This window comes from Nanorana parkeri, unplaced genomic scaffold (assembly GCF_000935625.1).
Source record: "Nanorana parkeri isolate BGI_ZX_2015 unplaced genomic scaffold, ASM93562v1 scaffold531, whole genome shotgun sequence".
Classification (NCBI taxonomy): Eukaryota; Metazoa; Chordata; class Amphibia; order Anura; family Dicroglossidae; genus Nanorana; species Nanorana parkeri.
The window spans coordinates 174,232-199,302 of NW_017306799.1; the positions used below are offsets into that span (position 1 = coordinate 174,232).

Here is a 25,071-nt window from a genome sequence, read left to right on the forward strand (position 1 = left end):
ACAGCTACCAAGTGTTCGCAGACCTCGCTCCCTCCACTATCTCCAAGAGAAGGGAATTAAAACCTGCCCTGCAACACCTACAACATCATGGTATAGCCTATAGATGGGGCTTCCCCTTTCGCCTTCTTTTCAACTATAGAGGTCGCCAACATCAAGCCTCGTCCCTGGCGGACGCCTTGAGACTCCTCGGGAAACTTAACCTCCTCACGGATGACACCCACCCAAATCGCACCTCGCCGCAGGATCAGCGCGGCCCACGCCGTGGCCATCCCCCTGAGACCCCGAAGACATCCTCCCTCCCACGCTCGCCTCATCAGCACCGAAAACGCCACACCTCAGGGGTTTCGGATTCGGACTCAGCCGGATGACAGATGTCGCAGGATATCTTCCCCCCGTTCGAAACACTCTAAACTGGGACACTTTGTGACCACCATTGTGCCATATGCGTGGCCTACTGTGACTGTCTCAACTGCCTTTGTCTCATAATGTTCACACAATTGCCCAAGCCAGTCCCGTTCTAGGGTGTTCCTGTATACTTGCAGTATAGTTTATTTACAATTATCTGCCTAAATGGACAGCCTCTGGGTTCTGACATATCGATGGAGCACATTTTTGTTTATCCAAGTGTTAGCACGTTTAAACGCTCCTTTATACTGTTCATGATTGTTTGTTGTTGCTCCACAGGCAAACGTTAACTTGTTGTTGTTTAGCAAACGGGATGAGTGAATTATATTTTCAGACATTGTGAGCGCTGTATTTCGGTGTCAACCAGAGAAGGCCCCTTATAGGCGCGGAGTCTTATCTGCTCCCTCTTCCGCTGGCTCACACCTAATACCATTGCCACTGTGCTCCCGAAGCCTGGAAATATTTATAAGTGTTGCCCTCGGTATGACCGTACTTATGCCACCTATTTATGTTTTTCATTTGCTCTCCCCCTGAGATGCCGGGGAGGTGGTTACTGTGCCCCCCCTTTAGCCCCCATCTCGGATAAGCTCCCAGCTGGGGGTTCTGCCTCTGCCCACAGATCGGACCCCCAAATAGGGTTTGCCCTTCTGTTAAGGTCAGAACCTTATACTCAATTTACTGTCTACTAACCTGTTGTTCTTTTTTTCCTCTCTCTGTTCCCATGACTCCCCTCATCCTCGCCTCCTCTCCTCCTCCCCACATGACGCTCGAGGTCCACTCATCGGTCGGTATGTATCCTGCACACCACACACAGCACCACTACACCAACCTTGAATATGTCACCTGACATTAAAATACTGTCACTAAATGTCAAAGGCTTCAACTCCCCCCGTAAGAGGCATATCGCATTTCGTCAGTTCCACTCCTCTAAATTTGACATCCTCTGTCTTCAGGAGACACTCTTCTCCCGCTCCTCTCACCTGCAATACTTTCACCCTCATTATTCTTGCTTTGGGAAGCACACAAACCGGTCCTACGAGGCACGTGTATAAAATTAGCATCTACCATTAAAAAACAGAGAATGGCCCTCCTACTAGACCTCGAAACAAAATTCAGTGACACATCTAGAGCGTTTCGTTTACATCCAACTCCCCAAAACAAATCCCTTGCAGAGAAGTCCAGTAGAGACCTTAATCTCCTACTTGCCAGCCTCGCTGATAAAAGCCTCCGTAGGACCCAGCACAAATTCTACCTACAAAGCAATAAACAATCCATCCTTTTAGCAAGAAGACTGTGAAAAATAGATCTGCACCAAAAACCCCTCCGCCTCCATCTAACAGATAACTCCCTATCTAGCAACCCCCATAAAATTGTCCTTGAGTTCTCTAAACATTTATCTAACCTTTATAACTCCACCACCCCATTGGACCCTACCGCAGCCGATGCACTATTCTCTGAGGTATCCATGCCAGAAGTGCCAGAATCCATCCGCACATCTTTAGAAGCCCCAATAACTAACCTAGAGGTAATAGCAGTAATAAAATCCCTTAAATTACATAAGAGATCTGGCCCAGATGGTTTCACCGCCTCTTACTATAAAAAATTCTCGGAACTGCTTGCACCCCTATTGGCGGCAGCCTTCAACGATGTGCGTGATGGATCCAAATTTAGAACAGAATCTCTTGCCGCCACCATTTGCATGATTTCAAAGCCAGACACAGATGGAACCCATTGGGCTAACTTTAGACCAATATCACTCCTAAGTATCGATGTCAAACTGTTGGCCAAAATTTTGGCGACAAGGCTCAATTCCACCATTCCTGCCCTCATTCATAAGGATCAGGTTGGATTTATCCCCCGGCGCCAAGCCGGAGACAATGTGCGCAGAGCCTGTCCCCTTATTGATAAAGCTAACCCAAGAGGTATTCCATTTATGTTGCTATCTCTGGACATGCAAAAGGCATTTGACTCCCTCTCATGGCAATATCTGCTCTATATCCTCGACAAATGGGGCTTTGGGTCAAAATTCTGCTCTTGGATCATGGCCCTATACTCCAACCCTACAGCATCTGTTAAAAACGTGGGCCATAGATCCGAACCCTTTCCCATCCTCAGAGGTACTAGGCAGGGCTGCCCCCTTTCCCCACTGCTATTTGCACTGGCTATTGAACCATTGGCACAGTTAATTAGAAATCACCCAGATATTACAGGAATACCACTCGCAGGACATCATCATAAATTATGTCTCTTCGCTGACGACATACTGATCTTCCTTTCCAACCCTCACATCTCTCTCCCTAACACCCTACGCCTCTTAGACTCCTTCAGCCAAATTTCCGGTTTACACCTAAATACTGCTAAATCCAAAGCCCTTAACGTAAAGCTGTCCCCAAACACAGTTGAATTGCTTAAATCAAACTACCAGTTCCAATGGGAACCATATTCCCTGAAATATCTAGGCGTCCACCTGACCCCTTCTCATTCCTCCATATACTCAGCCAACTACCCCTCTTTATTCACCAGACTCAAAAATCTACTTAAAATCTGGCATACCTATCCCCTCTCATGGTTAGGTAGAATCGCTGCGGTTAAGATGACCCTATTGCCAAAACTCCTCTTTACATCAACCTAGACGTTCTGGTGGTCTGGGTGTTCCACACCTACAGAAGTACTACCAAGCGGCGCAAATCGCGACCATCACTAAGTACCATGCTAATATAGAAGTACCGCTATGGGTCTCGATCGAAGCTATGGACTGTGACCCATACGCAATCGATAACCTTTTATGGATGCACCCCAAGGATAGGAAAGTCCCCCTCCCTACCCTCTCCCCATCTGTTCTACCTTTTGTTCTTGTCCTTTTTCTTCACTGGTTGTTCCTGGTCACTGTGGTGGAAACCCCACCAGAGCTGGCCACCACATTCCAAACACGAAGAAGGGTGACTGCTAGACATCTATATTTCATAATATATCTAATGTTTTGCTTAACTGTCATATAGCAATACCATTGTCTACATTACTGTTTATGCGCGCCCTTGATTTCCGTGCTAGTAAATTGTTTAATTACTGTTTTTTGGGGTTTTTTTTAAATAAAAAACCTTTTGAAACTAAAAAAAAAGAGAATACCAGTGAAATGGGGGCTGTCTTAGAAAACTCCTATTGTTATGCATTAGAAGGGTGAAGAGTGCAGTAATAGGCCAGTGAGGCAGCAGAGAGGGCCAGAAATAGAAGTGCAGGATAGGTGCCGTGCTTAAGTGCTTAGAAGTCAAAGAGTAGCGAGTTGAATTTTATTCTTTAGTTTATTGGAAGCCAGTAAAGAGATTGATGTAAAAGGACAGCATATGAGAAGACATTTCAATACTAACATAAGTGAAGGGTTGAAGCATTAAAGTAGAACTCTAGAAAAACAAGATAAAAATAGATAGCCCATTAAATAATACAGCTTTTGCTGCAATGACTGGGCAGTGAAAAGAGAAACAACACAGTGGTCTGTCTGTCTGTCCGTCTATATATATATCTTTCTATCTACATGCTTCTTGTCAGCACATTAACTTTTTAGCTCCCTATGCTGCTTCTTCTTTTCACCCTCCGGCCCTGTGGTAAAGGGATTGCAATAGTCTGACACCAGTTCAAAGTCAGGTTTTAATGATGTATGAATGATACATAGATGCAGTAATATGTGTCTTTTATATCTGTGTATTGTTCAGCTTTATCCAAAATGGTATGAAAATGTTTTGACCAGATACTTACATGTCTTTCCAATTTCAAAAATAAGAGATTCATTGGGGAGCTTCACTCCGTCATATTCCAGTTTTGTTCCATTGGCAGCCATGAGGTCATCAGTTTTATCATCATTGAACACACCTAAAATGACATTTCATCAGTGTTAATTTTCACTTTCACTGTTGGGCTTGTTCTCATGATTAGTAAGTCTCCGTGCAGGAAAATGTTTCCATTTTCTTTTGTATTTAGCATTAATGAATGATAAAACATAGCTCACCCAGAAGGCCTTCTGTCTTGTTCTTGTAAATAACATCTAGCATTGTGGTAAAGCTCAAAGCTCCCACCTTAGCAGACACTGTGACTGAGATCCCACCATCAAATGAAGCCTGTATTTCATTATTCTCTGTCTTCTCCAGTGACACCTTATCCAAATGTGTAGAATTATCTTTAAAGAAAGCAAAATATTGAAGATTAAACTGTACCCATATGACACAAATACAATGATCAGATAATATATGTGTAAGCCAATGTTTAATTCATTCATTTTGTGTTAATTTCTATAAAATGACTTTTAAGAGACTTACAGAAAGTAGCTTTAATTACAGAAATCGAAACTGTTAACTAACGTTATAAACATATAACCAATAAAGGTAAATATGTCTTTTAGGTAAAATATATATTCTTATTAGAGAGTAATTTAAGGGAAATTCCTGCCATGCAGTCAATGAAGGTTCTCATTTATCCAGCTCATGCATTAGCTAGAAGCAGGTCCTAGTCAAATTCAACTGGACATGTTTTAATATTGTTTAATGGCCTATTAATCAGCAAAAACCAAAGACGCCTTACCTGGTAAAGTGAACGTGGTACCATTAATCCTCACAATGGTTGTATTGCTGCCCTGTAGTAACCACTCCACCTAAAACAAATCACAAGCTTTAGGCAACACCAAAAAACTTTTACCATGTGGAAGTTATTTGCTACTTTTGTTACCATGAATACCTCCTATAAAGCACAAAGGCTCCACTATCTGATACACAAGTCTTACCGTTGTTTGATTTTGAATATTTGCAACCAATCCAATGAAGTTAGTTGCCTGTGTGCCATTGCCAGCTTTGGCTGTGCGTCCTTGGAGTGTGAAGATAAGTGTGTTATTCTCATCTCTAACATTGGCCAAGGTAAATTCTCCCAGCCCATTGAAAGTATACTGTACACTATCCAGTGTACTGATATGAGGGTCTCCAAACAGCCATCCTGACAAATGAAATAGATAAATAATGAAAGACATGAAGAGTATTTTTCTCAGCTTTTCTCATAATTCTCAGCTTTTGTTTTTTGAGCTGTTTACAAAGCCTTTTTTCAGCATTATTCCACACTATTTTAGTTTCACATGTTTATAAATAAGTTGAAAATGACTAAAAACTGTGGTGAACCAAAACTTGAAAAGGAAGTCCTTTTTATCTTTTTTTCTTTTATAACAGACCAAGTGTATGTACTGGCTCCTGTTATTGGCTAGTGATGCTACGTCATACAACACTGCCTAGGGACAGGTTTACTTTAAATAATAAATACTGATAAAAATGCAGTTTGCTGTAATCCGGCTTTGGCTTGAAATGTGCTTAGGAATGATTTACTGATAGCTTACCAAACCTTGGTGGAATATACCCAAAGCAGAAATCGTAAGGTCTTCTTTCTCGGTATAAATTACAGAGGTATGAAGAACCAGAGTATCTACAACAGTTGTTATATGGATCTACTTCATTTGCTGCAAGTGAAAAATAAAAAAAAACATGAGAAAATTAGAATACACCAATGGTAATATCTGTTATGCTTACATAGTTACATAGTTACTTAGGTTGAAAAGAGACACAAGTCCATAGAGTTATAAAAGGAGAGAAAAAAAAAGGGAGAGAAAAACCAAAACAGAACGTTATGCCCACAGTCACCCACTGTTGATCCAGAGGAAGGCAAAAACAAACCCCCTATAAAGCATGGGTCAATTTGCTCCAACAGGGGGAAAAAATCCCTTCCTGATCCCATAAGGCAATCGGATATTCCCTGGATCAACAATCCCTGGTGCTTAATATACTTATAATAACTTAATATCCAGTAATATTCTGCATTTAGGAATACATCCAGATTTATTTATTTTTAAACAGGTAACTGAGCTAGCTAGAACAAGCTCCTGAAGAATCTTTTCCATATGCAAATCTCTTTTCCCCCAGACGCAACAAGCGCCCCCTTGTCCTTTGCAGTGACCTTAAAGTGAACAATTTGGCACCAAGCTCACTATATGGACCATTTATGTATTTATACATGGTGATCATGTCCCCCCTTAATCGCTTCTTCTCCAGAGAGAACAAATTCAGGTCAGTTAATCATTCCTCATAGCTGAGTTTCCCCATGCTTCTTATGATGTTAGTTGCCCTTCTATGCACTCCAGTTCTGCAACATCCTTTTTGTGAACTGGTGCCCAAAACATATGATGCTTATTGCATAAACTAATGTCAGTGTAGAACATAAAATCATTCCATGCCATATGTGAATTTAGTAGATAAGATGTGGAAAAACCCTCATGGGGTCCTACAAATAATTAGAACAAATATTAAAAAATGTATGAGCTAGGTAAGGTGTACAGTAGAAAGTACTTTTATTTATTGTGATCTTAGTTACCTTTGTATTGACTTCTTATTGTTTGCAGCTGTGACAGGTAATAGCTATAATACCAGTTGTAGTAATAGTATGGGTTATACCACCGAAACCAGCTGTTCTCATACTCCCAGGGAGTTGGTAAATATCTTTCTTTCTCTCCGTAGGACAAGCTACCCCAATAATTGTAGTAGCACCTCGTTCCTCCTCCAAACCAAGTTGAAAATGCAGTCTGAAAGCTGTAGTACTGACTATACCAATCTGAAAAGGGGAAATAACAAGTAGTGAATGCCATAGAGAACACAATTATACAGTATATACATATCTGGATAATAAGAACACACCTGTCAAAGTACATTCATTATAAGTGACTCAAAAATTGTGGATCAAAAACATCCCAGCAACACAGTTTCAGAATGTGACAAATGTACCATGCGAACAATTTCATTTGAAAATGGCTCAGGCATTCGTTTTTTTGGAAAAGGCAGTGTGAACATTGTGGTTGGCTGGTGTTTTATCCCCTTTATTAAAGGATTATGAAAAATATAACCCACTCTTTATCTCAACACTGAGCCAGCCCTTACAAAAAAAAGCACACAAGACTTAACCTCCCCCTAATGTTTAACCACCACATCAAGTGATAAAGAGTACGCTTAACTCTCCCACAAACCTGAAACTTATTCCATCCCTTATAGTGAGCATACGTTTCCGCGTCCTACACCAGGAGCCCCAATGCTGATGCAGTAGCCCTGCATCAAAGTATGAAGCGAGATTCACAGAAGAGCCTAGTCTGATTTAATTTGATTTTATTTGGCATCTGCAGTGAAATACACTCTGTGTAATTATCAACAAGCATATTCTGATAACTGTTAAATGTTCCAGTGTGGGGCCTCCTCCTTGACCAATGTGAGCTCAAGCTGTAGTTAGGGGAAGTGGCCAGATTCCAGGGGAATGTCACACTATATACAATACTGTTCTGACTAACAAATGGGTTGGTTGAAACTTATCATCAACTGTACTAGTGGCTAATTGGTTCTACTCAAAGTCAACCTGTCATAAAGAAGAAATGCCATATCCTGTAAGGCAAATGTTAATGGAAATTCTGTCTAGAAGTCACAATATCCCAAGTTGTTATGGTTATCGTAAGATGGTAAGACACTACCCTAGTGGATTCTTTATACTGCAAACCAAACTAAATATTGGCCAAGCTGAAAGAAAAAAATTACACATTTAAGTACACCTTCATTAAAAAAAATTATGTTGGGGAACGGTACAGACATAAGTTACTTTGTCCAATAGTGAAGTTTTCAAAATATATACAGGCAGCATAAAAGTAAAATCTCAGTTTGGCATGTCATGCATGCATGTATGTATATTCACACAAACACTCAGACATAATGGGGTTGATTTACTAACCTTATAAACACGCCACGAACAAGTATACACCTCTGTAGTGTGTTCCCTCCCAGCATGATCTATTGGTGGAATCTAGACACCTTTGTAGTGTGTACACACCCAGCAGGTGTGTTGTGCAAAGCCCTGCATGAACTGCAAGGTGATGTATGTAAATTAGCTCTACGTTGTGTTGCTTGCGTTGATGAATGCAGGAATGTAAATGCATGAGCTAACCATTTTTGTCTAAACTGTGAAGCAGCATTATATATGCATCATGTGCATGATTTTTCCATATATGGCATTAGTGGAAATATGCTTTTAGAGACTTTTTGGTTGATAAATACGTTTTGCTGTGTAAAAATCACACGCACCTGGTGCGTGCGTGTGTTTAGGTTAGTAAATCACCCCCAATATGTTGTTTCATGCAATGGACCATTTATTTCATCCTGAAATACCCCCTCCATAATTGTTATACCGATGATTTTACAGAACATTAAACATTACTGGGGCAGCAAAAGTTTATAGAGAGAATTTAATTTTTACCTGGGAACAGGTTGTGGAACTAAATAAAAGAGCAAAGTACAGGGTAAGAGCAATATGCGAGAAATATGAGTGACAGATATAAATTCAGACTGAGAGACATTTATGCATGGTGTGGTGTTCCTTCCATGGGATTCTCAAATCTGGAGATTTCTGCTCTGACATAAATGCACTCTGCGCCCTTACTTCCTAATATGATGGCAACAAATAGATGCTGAAGCAGAAAGACTGACCTGTGTTTTTCTGAGGTATGCCATAGTACTGTAGATCACTTGCCCGTCTGTAGGAAGAATCAAATATGGCCTGCCAGTATGAGCAAGGGCATGGGCGTGAATTATACATCCAATAAGGGAATACATTACGTTCATTATAGTACCAGCTCAAACATTGCTGCTTGGAATTCACTGTGTATGCTTTATTATCTTCAAGCCGATATGCCCAGTAGCCTTTTTTATCTGCAGATCGGGGGGAAAAAAACATGCATTTATATTAGATTACGTATCATGTAGAATGACGTGGGTTACCACAATAGACTTGTAATGTTTTCTATGCAATGTATCAGTAAAATGTTTCAGGTGAAGTATCAATGCACTTACTTGTGTTATATCCTCTGTACTGATCAGGAGTGTACCTTTGCTGGATACTGGTGTAGTATTCTGTTTGTGGGTCATTGAATGCTGGGAAGTTGGGACGACCATAATAATAGTCTCCGCTACAAGCAAAACACAACCATGAAAAACACAGTAAATATATAACATCACATTCTGTTTGATAGAGTTGCTTTGCTGCTCATAAAACTTTACATGCATTCTATAAATCAGTAAGCAATAACCTATCACAGTGTGTAAGCCAAGTTTTAATTCTAATAGTTTTTTCTAATCGCATATCTTCAGATAACATTCCAATTGTCACAATCCCATTTATGGTTCTTGTCTTAAAAAAATTTGCATGGATTATGAAAAGTGAATACACTATACACTAAGCTGATTGAATTTAATTTTCTCCATCGATCATTTGCTTTATGTATGAAAAGTTGAGCAACCAATCAAATTTCAGCTAGAACTATTTTACTACACAAAAGGTTATAGGACAAAGAGAAGATGTCTAAAGAATAGGTGTGTGTATCATTTAAAATGTGAAACTAAGGCATGTGGATGCGGCAAATACAAGTCAGATTTTAAATTTTAAGCTCCTCATTAGTAGGGTTTCAGATGTGCAGTGAAAGTGTATGGCAGGGACAGGAGAATGTTCCAGGTGCTTCATTGGATTTAATTGTGAATCACTACAATATGTACAGGGTTATTAAAATAAGGGTGAAAAGTAGTGATGGGCTGAACACACCTGAGTTCGGTTCTAACAAGAACTTTAGAACAGGGAAAAAGTTCTTACAAGAACTTAGAACTCAGTGAAAGTCTATGGGACCAGAACTCATAAAATCAAATGTCCCAATTTTGAAGGCTTATATGCAAGTTATTGGCCATAAAAATGGTATGGGGATTCGGGTACTGCCCTGAGGGACATGTATCAATGCAAAAAACCCTTTTAAAAAATTGCCCTTTGTGAAAAAACGGACGGACGGCAAACTCACATTGGCGGGTTGCCGTACAAAGACGGCTTTATTTTTTCTGCTCAGGCTGTTTGACATACAAACGATCGGCAGCTCTAAAGCCTGCCGATCGCTTGTATGTGCTGGCTGCGCGCCCCCCTCCCAGGTGTCAGGAGGAAGATGGGAGGGAGCTCAGCATCTGCCTCCTTGCTGATCTACCTCTGTACTGTGAATGCGGAAGTGATGTGTAATACATCACTTTGGCATTCACCTGTCAGCCATCTGACTGCTATAGCCAGAGAGAAGAAGCTGATAGAGCATATCTGTGCTTCATCAGCTTCTTTAGGGGTCTCCAGGTGACATTAGGGGTCTTAGAGACCCCTAATGTCTCCATAAGGTGGACCTGTCAGTGTACCTGTGCTATCACATAGGGGGATTGTTATCCCCCCTATGTGATAGCAATAAAATTAAGTGTAAAAAAAAATTACAAAATAAAAGTCACATATAAAAAAAGTTAAAAATAAATAAAAATTTTAATTCCGCTACCCACACGTTTACGCACATATAAACGTAAATACGCGTCAGTTTCACCAGCATGCGAAAACGACAATTGCGTTCCACATGTTACATATCGCCGCAAACATCGAAGTGAGAGCATTCATTTTAGGGCCATCAATCACTGATAACACTAAACTGATGAGCGGTAAAAGCTTTTAAAGCGTTGCCTATGACCAATTTTGGGTATTGTAGTTTTTTGAGGTTTAACAAAAAAACATCGAAACCACAATTTTAAGGCTTGACATGTTTGGTGTCTTTTTACTCGACATGACACCGTATTTTATATTTTAAAAAAAAATTGGGTAATAGTAAATGTTTTATAATTGAATATAGGGGAAACCAAAATAAATCTCTATCTATCTCCAAGCAATTGTATAAAATTAATTTCAGTACAGCGCTGCATGATGGAATAATTGTCAGTCAAAGTACCGCAGCGCTGAATACTGAAAAATGGCCTGGACAGGAAGAGGGTTTTAACACCGTGGACTTCAAGTGGTTAAAGACCTGGTTGTTAAACCCTCTTCCTGGCCAGGCCATTTTTCAGTATTCAGGGCTGCGGTACTGAAATAAATTTTATACCATTTTTTGGGGACAGATAGAGCTTTCTTTTGGTGGTATTTAATCACCACTGGGATTTTTATTTTTTACTATATAACAAAAAGTACCCCAAATTTGCGGGAAAAACCTGTTTCCCTATGAAATGTTATAAAACATTTATTATCACCCCAATTTTTTGATAAAATAATGAAGACGGGGTCACGTCGGCTAAATAGACACCAAACATGTAAAAAGACCCCGAAATCGCAGAAAACGATCACACTGAAAATTGGCCATAGGCGATGCTTTAAATGCTTTTACTGCTCATCAGTTTAGTGTTGTCAGTGATTAATGGCACTAAAATTATTACTCTCACTCCAACGTTCGCGGCAATATGTAACATGTGCGGCCCAATAGGTGGAATCGTCATTTTTGCACGTAAGCACACCTGACGCATGTTTGCATGTGTATGTGGGGGGGGGGCAATTTTTCACACTTAACGTTATTGCTATCACATAAGGGGCTAAGAAACCCCTATGTGATAGCCAATTCACATAACAGGTCCTCTTTATGGAGACACCGGGGTCTCTAAGGCCCCTAATGTCACCTAGGGACCCCAAGAGAAGCTGCTGAAGCAAAGTTCTGCGTCAGCAGCTTCTCACCGGTATTTGTAGCCGGAGAGTGACACTGAATTCGTAAGTGATGTAATATGCATCGCTTCCTGCATTCGGGGACCGGAGGGGTACTGATCTCCCATTGATCTCCTGTGACAGAGTCGCCGTGCCGGTCCCAGCCACATCAGGCACAGCGGATCTCGGGAACGGCACACACCTGTCTCCTTGTTGGCCTTTCAGACATGATGTGGGGCTTATTATACAATTTTATTAGCGAATGTGGGATGGGAAATTGGTGCTTGGGTGCAATACTTTATCAAATGTTGTGCTATAGTGTTGTTGGTACACTATAAACTGTTGTACAATGGCTTCTTATGAAAAAAAAATTACAAACGGGAACATCTGCGACGCGGAAGAGGAAACAGTAATGAAGCAGCAAAAGAATCTGCTGCTGAAAAAAACCAGTACAAATAATACAAGGAAATTAAAAAACAAAATAAAACAAAAACGGGAACACCGGTGACGCAGAAGGAGGAACACCTGTGGCGTAGAAGGGGGAACACCAATGACGCAGCAAAAGAACCTGCTGCTGAAAAAAAAGTTAAAATAATTAAAAAAGAAAAAAAATGGCAACACTGGTGACACAGACAGGAACACCTGGGAATCCACTGACACACACAAAAAAAAAGACAGCGACTATACAGCATGTAACATCATGCTGTGCATTACTTTAGCCAATCAGGGCTCTGACAATGCAGTGTGCGGTGCACAGTGCATTGTGGGACGCCCAACGGGCGAACCGCCTGACGAACGTCCTGATAGTTCTTGTGTTCGCCGAACACAAGAACTAGTAATGTTCGAGTCAAACAGTTCTTCGACTCGAACATTGAGACCATCTCTAGTGAATAGTTTGGAGAAGGCAGGAGAAGTGAACAATCTAGGACAACATGGCTGATTTGGAAAAATTCTCCAATTTAGCTCACTTTCTAGTTCAGATATGTTGTCCTAGATCGTTCACTCCTCCTGCCTTCTCCAAACTCTTCCCCCTTTTGTGAATAATCCTGTATATCAGTGGTCCCCAACCCCCGGGCCACGGACCGGTACCGGTCCATGGATCAAATGGTACCGGGCCGCCGAAGGAACATTAAATTATTTACTGTGGTGTATTTCTCTCGGGTTTGTCCGACTTTCCAGGACGAGAGGTTAACAGGGAGCTGAGAGACGTCACCTAAAGCCGCACCAATACCGCGCATGCGCAAAATATCGTGATATCGGGGCGGTTTTAGGTGACGTCTGGAGCTGAGCGGCTGCAAGTGGCAGTGGCGTTGTAGCTTTGGTAAAGAGAAGGTGTGTATCGCTCTTCCCTCTTTTCACCGGTACTTTATCATGTTTAACAGTGCTTGGTGTATGTGTATATTGTGTTTGCTCAAATTTAACCCACAAATTAGCAAAAATGAGTACGAAACAGACGTCGTTAGAAAGTTTCCTTGGGAAAAAGAAAAGGCCCAGTGAAGAGACAGAAGAAGGGCCTTCAACATCAAAGAAACATGTAACTTTTAACAGACAATACCATGAGTCCTACTTGAAATATGGATTTATCGGGACAGGTGATTCCCACACACCAGTGAGTTAAAATGTTAAATCACTTTATATTCATTTTTTGGTGTAACTGTATTTTATTTTGAAGGCATGTTTAAATACAATTAAATTAAAATTATTAAATCAAAACAATCTAAAAAATAAACAATCAACGCCCCCCCCTCAGCGGGCCGCCTTAAAATGATCAAACGTTGACCGGTCCGTGGCGATAAAAAGGTTGGGGAGCACTGCTGTATATGATCCACCCCATCCAGATGGCGAAAGCTCAAAACTGAGTCTGTTATGTTTACCAAATTATAAATGTCATAAATGTTGCTGAGATCTGGATTTTCCAGTGAAGAATTGGATATCCAGGTGCTCAGCAAACAGGACTTGGAAATTTGGAAAACACTTGGAGGGTTATTCACAAAGCTGCCGAAGGATCTAGCCGTAGCTTCGGTTGATCCTTCGGCTAGCTCCGGCCCCAGGACCCCTTCGGTTCAATAGAACCGAAGGGCTGCTGTACGGGCTATTCCCTATAGCTCGTACAGCTCCCAAAGTTGGCCGAGCGGCTCAGTCGAGCCGAAGGCATATGATTCGGCTCGACTGAGCCGAGGTGAAAGCCAAAGCTGGCAGAATGGCCGGCCATTAGCCGGCTGACAGCCTGCTACTGACAGCTGGGCTGAGCCAGCCGTCATCTCACGGCTGGCTCCAGCAACTTGCAGAGACAGATCAGCGTCCCTGGTTACCTGGTAACCAGGGACGCTGATCTGTCATTACACTGAGAACCCGGCGGAGCAGCCCTGATATCACGGCGGCTCCACCTAGTTTTCAGTGTGTAATGACAGTTCAGCGTCCCCTGGTTACCTAGTGACCAGGGGATGCTAAACTGTCATGAGAGCTTGGCGAAGCCAGCGGTGATATCAAAGCATGTTTGGCTGACCCGAAGCCAGCCGCAGCAAGCCCATGTACTGCTCAGTTCAGTCGGTATATGGCTGAAATCAGCCGTACAGGGCTGAAATTAATAGTCGAACAGCGTTCGGCTCACTCCACTTCGAGCCGGTTATTCACACGGCTGCCTTCGGCAGCTTTGTGAATAACCCTCTTGGTCAGTGAATATGCTTTGTAACTGTGCCAAAAAGTCCCAAAAGTATTCAGTGAACAGATTGTTTGCTGCTTTATAAAAATGCCCCAAAGAATTTGATTGATTGCTATAGGTGACACAACTACATTATTTAAATATATTGTATGAACAAACTGTTAAGAATATTGTCATTAAACAATATTCATTACGGACGAAACATTAATAAAGTACTTGACATTTCCATGCTTGTCTGTTAGACATATTGGGGTTGATTTACTAACCTTATAAACACACCACGAACATGTATACACCTCTGTAGTGTGTTCCCTCCGAGCATGATCTATGGGTGGAATCTAAACACCTTTGTAGTGTGTACACACCCAGCAGGTGTGTTGTGCAAAGCCCTGCATGAATTCCAAGGTGATGTTGTGTAAATTAGCTCTATGTTGTGTTGCTTGCGTTGATGAATGCAGGAATGTAAATGCATGTCTAAACTGTGAAGCAGCATTATATATGCATCATGTGCATGATTTTTCCATATATGGCATTAGTGGAAATATGCTTTTAGAGACTTTTTGGTTGATAAATAAGTTTTGCTGTGTGAAAATCACACGCACCTGGTGCGTGCGTGTGTTTAGGTTAGTAAATCACCCCCATTTACTCAAACAAAAAAATTACCTATAATAGCCCATTTTGGGTAAGTAATTTGAAGGAATTGAGTAATAATTCCATTTCATTCCCCCATCTGCATAACGCATCAAGCAGAACGAGAAGATGCCGTCTGTGACAAGTACAGCTTGATAGGTGCTTGTCTGCAAGGAATATGTAAAGGAAAATCATGAAAACAGGTCAGTCATGCAGAATAATAATCTGTATTACTAGCTAAGGGGATGATAGAGTGACTGAAATGTTATTTCTAGCCATGTAAACCTGTAACTAGCTACTGCAAACTAAGGCCCCATTCACACTGAGCGACATGAAAATCGCGCAATTTTGAGCGATATAGCGCGACGAGCAATATTGAGCGACTTTTTCCTATTGGGCTGTATGCAATCAGGAGCAATATCGCTCGAAATCGCTCGAAAAAAGGGTCATGTAGGAGCGACAAGCTACCAGCGACGAGCTACAAGCGATATTGAGCGATATTGAGCAACGAGATGTGAACAGCTCCATTGAAATGGATTGGAGAAGCTACATAGAGCGATATCGCGTGGAAATATGAGCGATATTGCTGCAAAAATCGCGCGATAAATCGCTCAGTGTAAACCGCGATTTGCATATTGCGCGATATCGCGAGATTTGCCGCGCGATATTGCGTTCAAAATTGCATTGAGCAAGCTTGAATCGCGGCTAAATCCGCTCCAATAAGGGTCCTGCTGTAGCGACACACGACCTGCGACAGCAACACCCTTTGCCCCATTGAAATGCATTGAAGAGCGATATCGCGTGGTAATTTGCCGCGATATCGCGGGAATTACCGCACGATAAATCGCTCAATGTGAACGGGGCCTAAAGGTTATGGGTGCATTACAGAGGAAGCATAGTCATATTAATATTTGTAGTCATATTTATATTTGTTTCGCTATACAAGTGAAAGAGATCAGCTTGTAACAAATATTATCAATGAAATTAAGGTTTTAAAAACCTTGTTTCTCTGCATTATTTGTATATAAGAATGTTCTTGGGGGCAGTTATACTTGCTCATTACACGCTTTCTGCTTTGCAGTGCTACACAATTGCTGTGAAAGGGTGATTAACATGCTGTTATACAATGGACATGTCCCTTTAATATTTCAGTGTCATTGTTTAATAAAAGTATATATTTAATGATGTACATGCATATAAATACCATGTTGGTGGTACAGTGAATTTATTTTTTACCCATGGTCTGGTAATAGGCAGCAGCCAAAGAGAACAGTGTGTGATAGGAGAGTGCTATAGGCACATAGTGAGTAGACACCAGTAATTTATTGACCCTGTCAGTCCTTTGTCCCAGATATGCCTCAGTAACTGACCATCAACCAGCAGGAAGTATATATATACAGCTTACTGAAGCCATTTGTGTTTGGAGACCCAGAGGCAGCTGTCCTGAAATGAGAGGGAGAACCAAACTCTTCATTGCTGCATCACAGGACTACATGAAGTGACTTGGAGCCACAGGAGGATTAGCTAAAATTAGGGTCGGTCACTGCGTGGTAGAAGCCAGGGGCAAATAACTACCCTTTCTGGTAGTGGATAAATGCACTGCAGCAGGGCTCAGAAAGTCCAACACTGCTGAGTACAGAAACAGCTTTGTTGTAGTGTACCTGGTGTAAAGAAATATCTGTGGCCATCACAACACATGAACATGAACATCATGCATACATTCTAGTACAATTTTACCTCTGCAGCATTGAAGAAATATGCAGGATATGGTAAAACTCGATCCCAAGTTATCTTTATTGCCCAGAGAGCCTTGAAATTTGAAATAGGGAGGGAATATTTATTTATTTCTGATTCAAGTTTAGCTTTGAAGTCTGCATCCTGGTATGGGTTGGCCTGGAAGTCATAAATCTGGAAAGTAAAAAACCAAATTGTGTGAAACAACCTCTCAGAGCTCATCACAAAGACAGTTAAACATTTGAAAACAAGGTAACAGCCACGGAAAATTCTTAATAACATTATGGGGATTTGTGTTCGGGTGAATGATAATTGAATAACTGATTAATGAAAACAGAACTTGGACATACAGATGTTTACTAAATAGGTAACATAGCAGATTATAATGTACCAAGCCTCTCTCTAAAAGAATGCTATATTGTGTGCAAACCGTGGCTACTTTTTACTCAGAGGATTGGAAGTGTTTCTAAGGTCAAAACTTATTTTTAGTTTTGAATAGAGTAGAAAAGTGTTAGAAGCTCTGTTAAGATATTATTGCCATGTCCCAGTGAATATTTATCTGCTGTAGGGATGAGATTTGAGTTTGTGGCTCAATCTTTTACCTAAACTGTATATGTTCCCAGTTCCTTGAATGGGCAAATTAAATGGACAGTTTGGCCACCTGCAGAACTTCTGGATGCTGCCTCCAGAAGCCATGTCATGTTGAAAGGAATCCCCGGCTGCTTTATTTACAAACAGAACAAAGTGGAAGGAAAATATAATTTAGCGCAGTTTTAAAGGTTTTTTTTGTTCTTTGTAAATATCACTTTTGCATAAGTACTTTGTACAGATGAGCAACATCACCTGCAGGTCTAAGGCATCCCCCAAGCATGTTAATTGATAGAATTGTGTAATGTTAAGGAAGGGATTGTGGGAAGTTATGTTTACTCTAATTAACCCTGGCTGTTCTGTGCTAGAAAATTTCATTATCAGCTGTTAAGTTTGAACGCTGTCTGTCCTAACACGACTAATATACACAGGAATAGACGGTTCTATTTTTTTTTTTCGTTCAACCTGTGCGCTGAATGAAAAAAAATTTGAACATATTACAATCATTGGTCGACGAATTCACTGCTGATTCTGTTGTATTCTGACAGCATATGCTGTCAGAATACCCAAACGTTATGCCAACTCTGCCAACAATTTTCCAACCTGCTCCTTGATCAGCTTATTGAGGGAGGCCAGCAGGAAGGATGGGGACAGTGGCACCCAATGTGCAAATTTTGTATGGTTCATGAAGAACTACTTTAGAAGCATTGCATATTAATGAGAGGAAGCTTAGTTTGTCTTTTTAATGTCTATTTCAAACTGCTCAGAGTAGCCTGCAGTCTGCACAAAGGTCTTCACCAAAAAACATATTTGTTTTTATTATTTTCGGGTATGCTGTTTGAATAGGAACACATAACAAACATATAGTGGAGTTTTCTCAAATTGTACCTTCAGATCTTTTTGGAAGAGCCGCTTTCCAGTGAATTGTATTTTTTAAAACATTTGTTTGCACTGGTACATGTCCACCATGACAGTGACCAGGTACCCATGCTCTTTTTTCCAAAAATCTTGTAAATGTGCCTTAAAAAGGGCTAGAAACAAATAAGATTTGACTCCCATAGGCTTCAGTGGGGTTTGCTGCTCTGTTTGTGGTTCACAAATGTTGTCAATTGTTCAGCGAAAGTCCAACAAACAGAAACTCTGCTCAGTTCGCTCATCACTGTGTGTTCTGGTGAACATTTCCATTAGGAATGAAAGAGAAGGACAATCCAATATTTTGAATTTGGAATAGGAAGAAAGGGAACATCTTCCAACGAGGACACTTGTTTTGGTGACAACTGAGATGTTCTATAACTTCCTGATGTGTAAAGGTGATTCCACCCAATGAGGCAGAGAGGGCAAACAAACTTCAGAGAGGTTTTTATCATTTCTTGTTCTAACCAAAGCTTAATAAGGTGTTGGCTTTAGATATGCTCTAAATAGCAGGCTTCATGATAGCTGATTTGTAAATGTTGATATGGTTAATGGCGACAAGGATTTGAAATGTAACAGTGGCAATACATTTCAGTCTATGTAATCTCATTTAGAAAGAGAGCCTATGTGGGGTGGTATAAACTGAATGGCATGTTAACTAAGCCCTTGCACTATATAGCTGTTGATATATCCAAGGGAGATATTAAAATGAGATGGTAATGTGAGTGGTGAGCTTTACTGTGACTTTTATAATGTTGTCAAGCTGCGCTGCTCTACTGTGATCCTGTTTTACATGATTTAAAAAAACAATAATAATAATTTCATGTTTACATCACTTTAAGTTACAAGCAAACAGCAATCATGGGTGGGGTATAATAGTCGTAGCTGTTGAAAGAGCTTAATGGGTAAGGCATTGTGTAAATGGGGTCATAAGAATTGCGACGAAATATGATAGCACCATTGTCCGTGAACTGTGGAAAAGAAAAAAATATTCATATTAATTAGTATAGGCAGAGGAAGATCTGGAAATGCATGGTACATAAGGGTTGATGACAATATCTGACATAATGCAGCATTATTTACAGCCAAGCTTTTAGGAATGGGTTGCAAGAGGCACTAGTTTTCATTTAGCCGTGGCAGAACCCCCAAAATGTAGAGTTTACTTGTATTAGTAAGATAGGAAGTGAGGAGAATAGGGCTGATTTACTAGAGGAAGTTGAGAATCTTCATGCAATAAATTGTGTGAATATTTAATTCAGTTATCCAATCACGTGAAAAACATCTGCACATGATTGGGTATTCACAGTGATCAGGAATTTGCTTTTCACAAAACCTCAATACATGAAGTGAATATTTATACACTTTTTTAAATAAAGATTCTGAACTTCTTTAGTAAATCAGCCTGAATACCTCCAACATAAACAGCAATAAAGGTGTTTTTATGAGAAGAATTGGAAAGAGTTCTTGTTGTTGTCTGTGTCACTGTTGACAAAGTTTGTGGTATCACAAAGATAAGAAGGATAACAATAAATACCTGAAATATAGCCTAACCCCTTTCTCTGCTTCCTCTTGGCCACTCCCAATCCCATGAGAATGCATTCCTGCAATGGGCTAGGGTGCATTTTTTGGGGATTTCCAGTGCCCAGCTATCCTAGGTGGCAGCACAAGACACGGTAATGTCACACATGCATACAGGTGAATATTTTTTATCTCTTTTTTGTCAAATCTTTATTTTTACAGCTTTGGTTAGTGCTAATTTTGGGGGGGCTGCGGGGGCGGGCAGGGAAATGGACCTTCCATTTTTCACTAAAAAGGTCCACTTTAAATGTCTGATATTTTATCACCAGTAAAGTTCTTGTAGTTTATTTTTTGTTGATCCATTATTGAGATGTATAGTATAAAAATCCTTCTGTTAATTTATTTTCCCTCCTTGTTTTTGCTTTAACATAAATGTTTAACATAAATGTTTGTTAAGAATTTTTTTAAAGCAAACTGAAACGAGCTAAGCTTATTTTTCTCTAATGTTAATTGGGGGTGTGGTGCCACCCACTTGGCTCACACTCCTTTAACCCTTGTTTAATGTTTTCAATTAAGTAACTTCCAGTGTCTCCTATCCTCTGGAACTCCGTACCCCAATCTGTCTGCTTATCTTCTAAGATGTCCAGTTTTTGGTGATCCTTGAAAACTCCACTCTTTAGGGAACCCTATGTCCTTTTACTTCTTCCATTAAAGTGACATTAAACCCTCAGATTTTTTAACATAAACCAATACTGTAATGTGTGCCTTACTGTAATCCATGGTAGTTTCCCTTCTCTTTGCTGCTCTTCCTTTTAAAATCAGTATCTCTTCTCATGCTTGGGGAGAACTTCCCTTTGCAGCTGAGTGCCTCTTCCTGTAGTGCTGGCTCAGGTTGCAAACCTACACACAGACACCATATATCCATTCCAGAGACAAGGCAGTCTGCTGCAAAACAGAAGTTCTGCCCAGCATGAGAACAGATACAGATTTAAAAGGAAGAGCAGCAAAGAGAAGGGAAACTAAAAATCTGAGGGTTTAATGTCACTTTAACTCATCCCATACAATTATTACCTTTTGTATCACTTACCTCTCCTACTAGATTGTAAGATCTCACGTGCATGGCCCTCCTAACCCTCCTGTATCGTAATTGTAATGTAACTGTACTGTCTCCCTCTATTTTATAAAGCATTGCACAAACTGTTGGCGCTATATGAATCGTGTATAATAATAATAACTGCTTTCTAGAATTTTTAGACCTCTTGCACATGATTTGGAGACTCAGAAAACAAATTCTGATATTCGCAAACATCGAGCCAAACTTACAATCAATTATACAACATTATTCCACTTAAGTGAAAAAAAAACTCTTAGATCTGATCTCAGGTACTATTTTCATTAGTCCAATGCTATGTCTTATAAGTAAGAAACTCACAAAACAAAAATGTAAAAACTAACAGTAAATTTGTGTTGCATATCACATCAATTATGTGTGGTCTGTCTGGGTGATATTCCTAATAATTTCACTTCTATGTGCCTTTCAAGATTATGCTTTCTTCTGCTAAATGCTTCATTCACACGGACCTTTCACAGCCGGTTGAGTACCTCCTAATGACCTGTGTTTGGGGGTTTTTTTTAATCCCAAAGGGGATTTTACATTGAAATGCTGCACATGCAACTGCATTAAGCATGGGATTCTTGAACCGTCCCATAGACTTTAATGGACTGTTTTGGTAAGTGGCACTGTGGCAATGTGTACAGACCTGACAAGCCATGGTGTTAGTTTGCAGGTATGCTATTGGGGCAGTAAAAAGCCCCCATGAGAACTTACCCTAGTGATTAGCTTAGTATGTACTGTATCCAACATTACTTCCAACTGTTTCACTCTACTTAAATTGAATATATTATGTTAATTGTATATATTTATTTATTTTATTTCTTTAATTTCAGATATAAAAATATATTAGTATTTTTTGGTAAATATAGTATATTTTGTATTTTTATTTTAGATTTATATTTTCCAGGTAGCAAGTAGAGCTCAAGGTTTCTTTTCTCATCTTCTTGGGCTAACCTTAAAGAAGAACTATGAGGCGAGTGATTTCCACTCATCCTCATAGTTAGAGCTGACCTGTGACAAAGAAGCTGTCACAGGTCAGCTCTATTGAAGAGAGCGCGCAATCACCACTCCACCCTCCACTCTCCGATCCTCCAGCGCTGAGTGCCCGCGATATACTGAGAGTGCCGCAGTCGGGACAGATCCTGACAATACTGTCGAGATCCACCCAGCTGCGTGAGTGACAGCTGGCTCTGCCTATCTAGAGGCAGAGCCAGCTGTGCCCGCCCCCTTCCCCGTCCCTTCCACCACTCAGCGTTGGAGGATCGGTAGCTATAGCTATAATTACAAAAACAGCTGAATTAGTGAGAAAAGTGACTCATTCCCTTCCCTGCTCTATAATACTCCATAAAGACGATTAATGCTATTTGACACTTGTGTTATGTGTTTATTGGTACAATAAAGATTTATGTAAACAGTAAAATAAGGAAAATAAATTAAACATAAAAATAAATAAATAAACTTAACGTATAATAAAACATGCTCAAACCCTTATTGTTTTCCTATAGTGTTTTCATTTTTGTTTTGTTTTTCTTTATCTGCAAGATCTTTATAGTGCAGGTATCAGGATTTTCTTTTAGGTGTGCAATCATATGCTGTGAAATATGTTAGTTCATATACAATCACTGGACCAGGGGCGGTGTCCCACACACATGCACCCTGAAACATAGGTAAATAATATACTAGATATACTAGATATGGGGGGCCTCTTGTGTGGTCACTGATATCACTAAAGAGCCACACATTATATTCAGCATATGTAATGACTGTGTAATGAGACCTTGGATATGCAACAGGAGATGGTCCGAGTCTAGGAACGTTTTTGAGACTGCAAGATCACTGCTATAACAGACTCTTTACAAATCAATGTTCCTACACTTGTGCTGCCTACAAACCTCTTAAAAATGACTGTCTCCACATTTGATATCCCTCATACTGCCCAAATTGTGAGCTTGCCCCTGGCGGCATTACAATGGTTATAAATGCATGACTTACATATAATGTGCTGTAAAAAGAGCCACCAAAAGGAAATCCCATTGGGATGTTGATCATAGGAGAGACAAAATCCTTGTAGCGCTGGGTTGCTCTGTACCCACTAAGATAGTCAAACAGTCTGTCCTCTAGAAATTAAAGAAAAGAAATCATCCATTTATTTAGATTACAAATTATACATACTTACATACTTCCACGTTTTCCTATGTTCATTGCACATGTGGAACTGTAACATGCCTCTGTGTGTACACTAAATATTCACAAGAAGTATACTTCTGCATAAGTTGAGGAGATACTCAGATTAACCGCTTGCCGTCCGCCCGTTGTGAAAAAACGGTCGGACGGCAAACGCACATTGGCAGGTTGCCGTAAATAGACGGCTTTTTTTTTCTGCTCGCACGTGCCCCCTAGCGCCCGCACAGGGGCAGAAAAAACCCATCCATTGTAAACAGCCATTACTGACTGTTTCACATACAAGCGATCGGCGGCTCTATAGCCTGCCGATCGCTTGTATGTGCTGCCTGCGTGCGCCCCCCTCCTCTAGTGCCGCCGTCGCTGTCCCGCTGCCGCCACCCCTCCTGCACCCTCAGCTTCAATCCCGGGATCTGTTGCCCCATCTGCGGCCCGGGACCGGCTCTGGAGGGTGTCAGGAGGAAGATGGAAGGGAGATCAGCATCTTCCTCCTTGCTGATCTCCCTCCGTAGTGTGAATGCGGAAGTAATGTGTAATACATCACTTTGGCATTCACCTGTCAGTCCCCTGGCTGCTATAGCCGGAGAGAAGAAGCTGATGAACCAGATCTATGCTTCATCAGCTTCTTTTGGGGTCCCCAGGTGACATTAGGCGTCTTAGAGACCCCTAGTGTCTCCATAAAGAGGACCTGTCAGTATGCCTTTGCTATTATATAGGGGGATTGTTATCCCCTATGTCAGTGGTGGCGAACCTTGGCACTCCAGCTGTTCCAAAACTACAAATCCCAACATGCATCTGCCTCTGGGAGTTATGTCTGTGGCTGTCAGAGCCTTGCAATGCCTCATGGGACTTGTAGTTCCAAAACAGCTGGAGTGCCGAGGTTTGCCATCACTGCCCTATGTGATAGCAATAACATTAAGTGTATAAAACAATTTAAAAAAGTAAAAGAATAATAAAAGTCACAAATAAAAAAAGTAAAAAAAACACCCAAAAAAAAAAAAGTCCCCCACCCCCATGTTTACGCACATATAGACGTAAATACGCGTCAGATGCGCCAGCGCGCGAAAATGACAATTGCGCTACACATGTTACATATCACTGCGAAGGTCGGAGTGAGAGCCATAATTTTAGGGCCATCAATCACTGATAACACTACTGTAAACTGATGAGCGGTAAAAGCTTTTAAAGCGTCACCTATGGCCAATTTTGGGTATTATAGTTTTTTGAGGTTTCGCGGGCCCGCGCAATTTTAAGGTTTTGACATGTTTAGGTTTTTTTTACCCGCTGTGACCCCGTCTTTTATATTTTACCAAAAAATTGGGTAATAATAAATGTTTTATAATTTAATATAGGGAAACTATTTTTATTTTTATTTTTTTTCGGTAATACTTCCTTACTGTAGTCAAAAATTAAAAAACCCCAGTGGTGATTAAATACCACCAAAAGAAAGCTCTATCTGTCCCCAAACAATTGCATAAAATTAATTTCAGTACAGCGTTGCATGATGGAATAAAGGTCAGTCAAAGTACCTGCAGCGCTCAATACTGAAAAATGGCCTGGAGAGGTTTAACCCTGCGGACTTCAAGTGGTTAAAACATATAATTCATACCGACGTGAAAACGTTATACTGTACATACTTTTTTTGAGGGTACCGGAATTGAAATATGTTTCCAGCCCTGGCTTAGAACTTGAGTATCGTTGTGGTTTAGCATAAGTAATAATGGGGAATAATAGGCAAAATCATATGAAAATG

At 40.6% G+C, this 25,071-nt stretch overlaps 1 protein-coding gene across 1 annotated transcript in view; it reads right to left on the bottom strand.

Moving 5' to 3' along the window:
- The window catches only part of MUC4 (mucin 4, cell surface associated), a 77,633-nt gene extending 56,490 nt beyond the window's left edge, over positions 1-21,143 (bottom strand). Inside the window, exons 1-12 of the mRNA XM_018561571.1 lie at positions 21,111-21,143; positions 19,360-19,476; positions 17,009-17,179; positions 15,305-15,438; positions 9,306-9,421; positions 8,943-9,164; positions 6,799-7,035; positions 5,771-5,890; positions 5,174-5,379; positions 4,975-5,044; positions 4,406-4,573; positions 4,156-4,269 (exon numbers count right to left, since the gene is read on the bottom strand). Coding sequence (XP_018417073.1) covers positions 4,156-4,269; positions 4,406-4,573; positions 4,975-5,044; positions 5,174-5,379; positions 5,771-5,890; positions 6,799-7,035; positions 8,943-9,164; positions 9,306-9,421; positions 15,305-15,438; positions 17,009-17,179; positions 19,360-19,476; positions 21,111-21,143 — 1,708 coding nt within the window. The remainder of the gene's footprint in view (positions 1-4,155; positions 4,270-4,405; positions 4,574-4,974; positions 5,045-5,173; positions 5,380-5,770; positions 5,891-6,798; positions 7,036-8,942; positions 9,165-9,305; positions 9,422-15,304; positions 15,439-17,008; positions 17,180-19,359; positions 19,477-21,110) is intronic.
- Between the last annotated feature and the right edge of the window lie 3,928 nt (positions 21,144-25,071).